Here is an 8,296-nt window from a genome sequence, read left to right on the forward strand (position 1 = left end):
AGAAGAGAAGAAAGAAGTCAATGAAGAAGAAGAGAAAAAAAGACTGAAGGTCTTAGACAAAACAAATTCGGACAAAACAATGCTAAGACTTGGTCTTAGCCCATCCTTTGAAAAGCCACGTGACATGCAACGTGGCACTATCTCATCCAACAAGCAAAATAATCAAGGATCTAATCTGGACCGTTCAAAGCATGGTCACATTCTAGACCCTTCTCACATGCACACAAAGACCCACATGCTGAAGGAATAATAGTTAGTTATATTGTTAGAATTGAGCTAATAGAAATATGACAAGTGTACATAATTCATAGGCTATTTTTATTTTCTGATTCTTTATAAAATAGTTAATACTTGTATAAATATACAGTCCTCTTGTACAGTAATTTCATTCAGAAATATAAAGAAAATTTCACAATTCACTTTTCAAAATCCTACGTGATGAAATACTGTGGATAGTCGTAAGCCTGACTATTCGAAAACACAGATCTTTTGCATAACTAAAAGAGTTTCTCATGACTCAACCATTATTACAGAATTCTTTATGGGTGTACAAAGAAAATCGATAAACCGTACCAAACCAGCAATTCGAGTTAAGCCAGAGAAAAATTCGATTGTGGTTTGATTTGGTTTGATATTGGAGAAAAACCCCGACCATAATTGGTTTGGTTTGGTTTTAACTAAAAAAAGTCAAACCGAAACTAAACCAACCCAATAATATATTAATATAATTTTTAAAAATATTTTATACATAAAATATTTATTGTAATATGATTTATAAATATTTCTTAATTTTTTTTATAATTTTATCTTTTAACATATTATTTAAAATTTGGGCTTAACATTCCTGAATGATATATAAATTTTATAGCACATAAATGTTGTAACTCAAACAAAGTTCAAATCAATACTAGTGCTAACAAAAGAAATTCAATTCAACACTAGGAGTCTAGGACTGACAATAGTGTTGGATATCTATTCTTTAGTTTTACATTGGTTTATAATAAAAATACATAACTTAGTTTGTCTTTTTCTTTAGTGCTTAGTTATGTAATTAATACTCCTAGTACGTATTAGCTATACTTATTTTAGAATGACCTATATAGTATTTTTAGATTGTGTTAGTTTTTATTATGGCTTATTAATTAGCAGTATTTGCTTTATAAAATTTTATTATCTTTATTGTATATTTTAGTATATTGTTATGACTTATATCATATTATTATGTTATTTTCTTGAAAAATAAATTATATAGTTGTATCTTACTAGGACTAAAGAAATATTTGAAGCACAAGTTAAATATTTTGTGCTATGAAGACTTTACCGGGATAAAAAATCCGAAAATCAGGAAAAAAACTAAAAAATCAGAGAAAAATCGAGATGGAAAAACCTGACTTTGTTGGTTTGGTTTTATGATTTGAAAATCCAACACCATTGGTTTGGTTTGGTAATTGAAAAATCCGAACAAACCCGAACTATGTACACCCCTAATTTCAAAAAAAAAAAAAAAAGGAGTTGAAACTATTTTATAATATTAATTTGTGATACGGTCTTTGTCATAATATAATATGATGAATTTAAACACAATTATAACAAACTGGAAATATTACTAACTTCAAACATTTTCGTCAATCCCTGTGAATCCGTTACTTTTTGCATATAACAATTAAAACCTATTACATTGGTATATTAGCGTAATGGAAATCGAATCACACTTGATTGTGTGAAAAGCTCCCACCTATCCTATTAGACGATATGCCTTACTGGTTATAAATATATACATTGTATTGTATTTTCACACCATCTAGTTTAATGATTCAAACCAACATGTAACTATTTATAGCAAGATAATTTGGTAATCTAGAAAAAGAAAAAAAAAAAGCAAATAACCTACTATGATGTTGTGTAAAAAAATTTGCACTGTGGATGTATATAAGTGGTAGAAAATAAAAGACAAAAAGTAAAAAGGATACATGGGTAATGACTTTAGGTAGGAGACCAAGTGAATTTGGTCCCTTCAAGATAGAACAGCAATTCTGCAAAAGCTTCTTCAAGGTACAAATACTAGAAAGTAGGAAGAAGTGGGTAAGTGGTCACAAGATTTCCAAATGGCGGGCCTTTCTTTTGAACTAAATAGTGCAATACAATTTCTAAAAGCAAACACACAACCTAAAAAAGTGCACACCTTCCTCCAACATGAATCCCACGTCTCTATTTAACAGCCTAACTGTCCCCCTTAACTGCTTCTACTGCACTTCTTTTTGCCTCTGCAAACTTCCAAGCAAACTCCAACAAAGACCATTTAGCATATTTCCAAAATTTCCATTTTTTGGTGCTTTGAAAAAATGAAGTGGGGAAAAAAGAAACCTTCAACTTCATTGATCAATCATGTTTTCCCTGTTTCTTGGCTGTCAAAATTCAAGCAAAAGAAGAATGGCAACACTGAGCATCAAGAAGCAGCAAAAATGAAGCACAAGGGCAAGGTGAATTTGACTTCTTTGACTTCGCCGACGACGAATGTTAGCTTGAAAGAAGGCAGATTCTATGGTGGAGATGATGATGATGATCCTTATTGGAGGCTTTCTTTTACTGAAGACAGATTTGAAGCTCATCCTCAGAATCAACAAATTCAGAACCCACTCTGGAATGGTTCTTATGATGAATGTGATCAAGTTTCAGCTTGGAATTCCAAGATTCTTTTGGCAGAAGAGAATCACGAGTTCAATAATATGGTTTCAAGAAAGATAGCGGAAAAGCACAAGAAAATGTGGATTGCACAGAAAGAAGCAGAATTCAGCAACAGAAAGAGGAATGCTATCAAAGATGAGAAGTTGAGGAAACTGAGTAGAAAAGCTCTGGAGGAGAGAATAGCAGAAAATGCGAAAGAACCTGATCAACAAGAAGAAGAAGAAGAAGAAGAAGAAGAAGAAGAAGAAGAAGAAGAAGAAGAAGAAGAAGAAGAAGAAGAAGAAGAAGAAAGAGCAACAGAGATGATAGAGAAAGATATATTCGAAATAGAGCCGGAGAATGAGAAGGTAATGCAAAAGAGGAAGGAGAAATCAAGAGCCTATTGTACAAGAAAGACGAGGAGTGTGACTGATTCCAGTCAGAATACAGTCAAGGAAACTTACATGTTTGAATCTCTGAATCTAGAGGACGAAGCTGATGAATTGTCTGAAGAAGAATTTGAATCAGAATGCCTAGAGATGAAAGACAAGAAGATCAAAGACATGTCAGAGAAAAGTGAATATCAGCAGAGAAAATCAGTGTACATAAACCAGAAGAGAAGACGAAAACATGGTGTTAAAATTAGAGCATATTCACCAAGAACAACAGCCAAGATAGAATGCAGAATCAAAGCTCTTGAAGACATGAAGAAAGCAAAGATGAAGATGAGACAAGAGACAAAATCGGGTGGAGACAGGACAGTTTTCGATAGCTATGCTGTTGTGAAGAGTTCATTTGACCCTTTCAGGGACTTCAGAGAGTCGATGCTTGAGATGATAACACAGAGAGGGATAAAAAACTCAGAGGAGCTTGAAGAGTTATTGGCTTGTTATCTGACACTGAATTGCGATGAATACCATGATCTCATTATCAAGGTCTTTCGACAGGTATGGTTTGAGCTGAACCAGGTCAATATTGGAGCAGGATTGCAGAATTGCTGTTGTTCTGATGACTTGACAATTGCTTAGCTTCATGCAAATGTAAATAAGTTATAGGTTTTGTCCTCTCTTAGGAGAATGCTTATTGTTTTTTAATTATTACTATGTCTTTAATACTAAAATGAGGAAAAACGAATTAGAATTACAGGCTTTGCATTCTGAAATTTGCAAAGAGCAATCAAGCGTGATAGTTTTTATATTTGCCAGGGCAATGAACACAATAGTTCATTGTCCATAAGACAATTTAGCTCCTTTTACTGGAATTAACAAGGAGTTTAATTGCGACTAGAATCTGGCAGCCAGAATTCCATCTGTATCTGGATACCAATGCATTAACTAATGGATAAGAAATTTATCCCAAAAAAAGACATCTAAATGATAAGAAATACTTATACATTATGAACCGAAGAGAATCATGCAAAGGAATAATAAACTTTACTTCGAGATCCGTTATATTTATAATAGAGGTTTTTGATTGCTGCTTCTAATACAGTTCAGGATAGCTGCTTGTTATATAGTTCACAACAAACTGTTTGCTTCTGCTACACTAGAAAGCTATTTCTACCAATATAAGCAAATGTTTTGGTCTGTATAAAGAAGATAAACTCTATCCTTTTTAACAGTTTGCATCATCTGTGCTTCCTAAGGTCTTGCCACCACTCAAGTCTACATACTATAATTTCCATCTGGCAGCCTGAAAAGTACGAGAGAGTATTAAAGAAATCGCTTGAAGGCTGTAGTAGAAGCAGGTCAGCAAAATTTTAGTACCACAGTAGTGACAGTAGTAACAAGCACTCACGACAAATGGAAGATTCAGCTTCCTCTGAAGCCCAGATGCAGCGCTTATAGAGCTATTACTATTTTAGATTGATGGCCTTGTCCAAGAAGTCTTTTGTCCAAGTTAGAATATTATCCCTTCACCAGCCAAGAACTCGTGAACAACTCCATCCACTTCAATCATGCTACAACCGGGCTCTTTAGTCACTCCCTCACTTCTCATCTTCCTCCGCACTTCTCTAACATCATCCCATCTCCCCATAGATGCAAGGACATTTGATAGTTGAACATAACCAGCACTATCGTGAGGATCAAGCTCTAAAAGTTTGGTAGCAATGCGCTCTGCCAATTCAACATCATTGTGGCTTCTGGAAGCACTCAAGAGGGACTCCCAAATAGCAGGAGCTTCTTTCACTGGCAATCTGCTCAAGAGCTCTTCAGCCTCCTCTAATAATCCAAACCGACCAAGTAAATCAACCATACAACCATAATGCACGAGCGTAGGCTGAATCCTATATTCACTAATCATGAGATCAAACATCCTGCGTCCCTCGCTTAATAAGCCCCCTTGACTGCAAGTAGACAAAACGCTTACAAAAGTGACCTCGTTAGGCTTGATACCATCAGCAATGAGTTCATTGAAAGTCTCTAATGCATCATCCAAAAACCCATGGTTGCTTAACCCTGCAATCATTGCATTCCAAGTACTAATATCTTTTCTCAAAGTACCATTAAACACTTCCAAAGCTTTCTCAATACATCCACATTTGCAATACATATCCACAAGAGCAGTAGCAAGAAAATCATGAACCTGAATCCCGTACCTCTCAATATACGCATGAACCCACTTTCCCTGGCTCAAAGATCCAACACCAGCACAAGCAGACAGCACATTCACAAGTGTACAATTATCAGGCTTCACTTTAGCTCTCAGCATATCCTCAAAAAGAGCCAAAACTTCGGCAAACCTATCAGCCTTAGTATAGCCAGTAATCATAACATTCCAAGAAACAACATCTTTATCCGACATTTCATCAAACACCTTCCTTGCTTCATCCACCAATCCAACATTCACATACCCAGAAATCATAAAGTTCCAAGACTCTACATTCTTCACAGGCATTTCATCAAACAACTCTCGCGCCAACTCAAACAACCCCCTTTCGGCAAAAACACTCAACAACCCGTTCCACGCTATAACATCATCTTCAACCAACCCATCAATCATACCACGCGAAACTCCAAAACACCCACATTTCGCATACATATGAATTAAAGTGTTATACACATACTCATCTTCCTCAAGCCCTATTTTTGTCACTAACCCGTGAACTTGTTGACCTTGTTTAGCATTTCCTATAGTAGCACAAGCTTTTACAATGAATGTAAAAGTGTACTTATCAGGGAAAATTTTATGTACAGCATTTAACAGTTTGAGGAAGATTATGAGTGAAAGTTGCGGGAAAGAGCTAGTAGAATAAGCACGGATGATAGTGTTGTAGGTATATGAGTTAGGTTCTTCGATGTGAGTGAAAATAGAGAGAGCATATGAAAGGGTGTCTGCGGAGGAAGAAGTGGGAAGTGTAGTGGCTTTGGTTAAGAGGCGGCTAGCGGCAAAAGGGTTACGAAAGAGGCCAGTTTTGAGCAGGAAAGCGTGAGACTGGTGGAGTTCAGAAATGGAATTGGCCGTTTCTATGAAGGAAAAGATTGGTTCTGGAGATAAAGTTGCCGCCATTGACATTGTGTTTCCAATTTTGGTAATTGGTACGAGGAGCATGTGTTTGATACTACTACTACTAGTATTTTGTTTTGCCTACAACCGAAGAGAGACTAATCATAGTTTACGCTTTTAGACTTTTTACTTGTGTAAGCAGTCACACCTCTTTTTTCGTGAGCGAGATTATTTATTTATTCGAGTCATCACTTGGAATAATTTACGGTGTCCCAAGTCACCAGTTTATTTTAAAATTTCAAATCGAGTAAATTAACTCTTATTTATGGTCCGCGAACACAGAAGACCGGGTAAAGAATTCTGTTAACCCGGGAGAAGGTGTGAGGTACTCCCGAGTTCCGTGGTTTTAGCACGGTCGCTCAACTATTAATAATTGGCCTAATTATCTCATTTATTACATGTTCAAAACATATTGTGCTTTTTAGCTTTCTGACCGCTTTTAATAGAATTTTAATTACTTTTGGGATTCGAATCGGGGATTACGTATCATAACTATGCCACGGGAACCGTACCCATAGTCACGATGATTTATTTAAATGCGCTTAAAGCAAACTACGTGTATTCATGGTTTGATTATCCTAAAGTTCGAGATTGCATGTGAGGTTCAAACGTTATGGAGATACACTGTGGGTGTCAGACCATTCGTTTCTAAGTATTCTAAACTACTCGAGATGGCATTTAATTTCCAGAAGCAAACAGTATAATGAATTATAAACCAATATGTTATCAACTCAATTTAATTCATGAGATAATTGGCAGCAAGCCAGGAAAATGATTGAACTTAATTCAAATTTATAACAGTAGTACATTCTAAATTTACAACACTAGTACTACGACTACACTAGCTTGAACAAGATATACGATCTGGGCCAAATTATTGGGTTCAATACCCTAGGCCCAACGGCCTGAGGTCCAGACTCGTTAAATGACTTCCAGTTGGGCCAAGTTACAAGTTTCGCCCATTTATGTAAACCCCTGTTGAGACAAAATCTGAAGAAGAAAACATAGAACCTCATACGTTCAAATTTAGAATCATGTGTAAAGCTAAATTGGAGATTAAGTTTACAAATATAGCCTGCTCCATAGCTGTTAATTACAGTAGTTGAATTCATGAATTATTACATAACCATTTCAAACTGATCTTATACAAATCGTTCATCAGCAAGTAATCTTCAAACAAGGATGGTCAATGAACTTCACTTTAACTCATACGAACTTCTATGGCTAACCAGTGAAACCTGAAGCTGTTAAAGGTATGAAAAAACTATGAAACCCATACCCTATGTACTTCTGCAATTAAAAGTGTTGTATTGGCTCCTTCAGAGATGACTCTGACCAACTCGTGGTCAAATCCATCCATGCCGCCACATCTTAATACCATTTTTGAACATAAATCATTAGTTAGACAATAACAAGCTATAGAAGATGATGAACTGATTAATACAACATTTTTAACAAACTAAAATAGTTTCAACAGACAAAAATCAACCAAGGAGGAACACTAAACAGTCTAGAACATACTAGACAACCAATTCAAGTGAGCAGAAGCTAAGTGTAAACATGACACGAATATAGCAAGTGTTACTCATATCAGTAGATGGAGAATGATAAATGAAAATTTACATACCTAGTAGCAGAATCAAATAAAACAGAAAATAAGCCTCTGAAAACTGAAAAAAGAGCAGTAGCAAGAACAAATGCAGCATGCAGGGAAGTAGCAAGAACAAAACCAGAATCAACCTTGAATTTAGCTCAAAATTTAACTTGAGAAAGATCAGAATTTTGATGAATAGCACCCAATAAGACCTCTGAAATCTTTATATGAGAGAAATTAAGCTTATAAAAGAAAAGAAAAGGAAAATCTAAGGTAAATTCTGGTGTGTATTTGAGAGGAGTGATTCTAAGTATTAACCTCTGTGTGTGAGGAAGTATGAGTGAAAGAGTGAGAGTGAGCAGCAAGGTTTTTGGTTCTCAAAGGGGAAGGAAGTCTGTTCGATTTTTTTGGAGAAGAAGAATTGGAAGGCGAGGTTTTACTTATGGGATCAGAGGGTCTGGTCGGAGTTGATGGAGAGGTGAGGCGCCGCTGTCAGGGTTCGTCTATGGGAGGGGAGGGTCCGTTTTGTTC

General features: G+C 35.8%; 2 protein-coding genes across 2 annotated transcripts; one reads left to right on the plus strand and one right to left on the minus strand.

Moving 5' to 3' along the window:
* The first annotated feature begins 2,098 nt into the window (after positions 1–2,098).
* LOC107791132 (uncharacterized) lies at positions 2,099–3,807 on the plus strand. Its single transcript, XM_075235002.1, has one exon. It carries the CDS (start codon positions 2,343–2,345, stop codon positions 3,690–3,692), a length of 1,350 nt encoding a protein of 449 aa, XP_075091103.1. The 5' UTR covers positions 2,099–2,342; the 3' UTR covers positions 3,693–3,807.
* Positions 3,808–4,115: 308 nt separating this feature from the next.
* Positions 4,116–6,274, minus strand: LOC107791131 (pentatricopeptide repeat-containing protein At4g18840-like). Its single transcript, XM_016613142.2, has one exon. It carries the CDS (start codon positions 6,214–6,216, stop codon positions 4,564–4,566), a length of 1,653 nt encoding a protein of 550 aa, XP_016468628.2. The 5' UTR covers positions 6,217–6,274; the 3' UTR covers positions 4,116–4,563.
* Positions 6,275–8,296: the final 2,022 nt, after the last annotated feature.

Source organism: Nicotiana tabacum, chromosome 17 (assembly GCF_000715075.1).
Source record: "Nicotiana tabacum cultivar K326 chromosome 17, ASM71507v2, whole genome shotgun sequence".
Classification (NCBI taxonomy): domain Eukaryota; kingdom Viridiplantae; phylum Streptophyta; class Magnoliopsida; order Solanales; family Solanaceae; genus Nicotiana; species Nicotiana tabacum.

Excerpts from the sequence above, each read along its gene's own strand:
- LOC107791132 (XM_075235002.1), top strand. The coding sequence starts at position 2,343 with ATGAAGTGGGGAAAAAAGAAACCTTCAACTTCATTGATCAATCATGTT.
- LOC107791131 (XM_016613142.2), bottom strand. The coding sequence starts at position 6,216 with ATGCTCCTCGTACCAATTACCAAAATTGGAAACACAATGTCAATGGCG.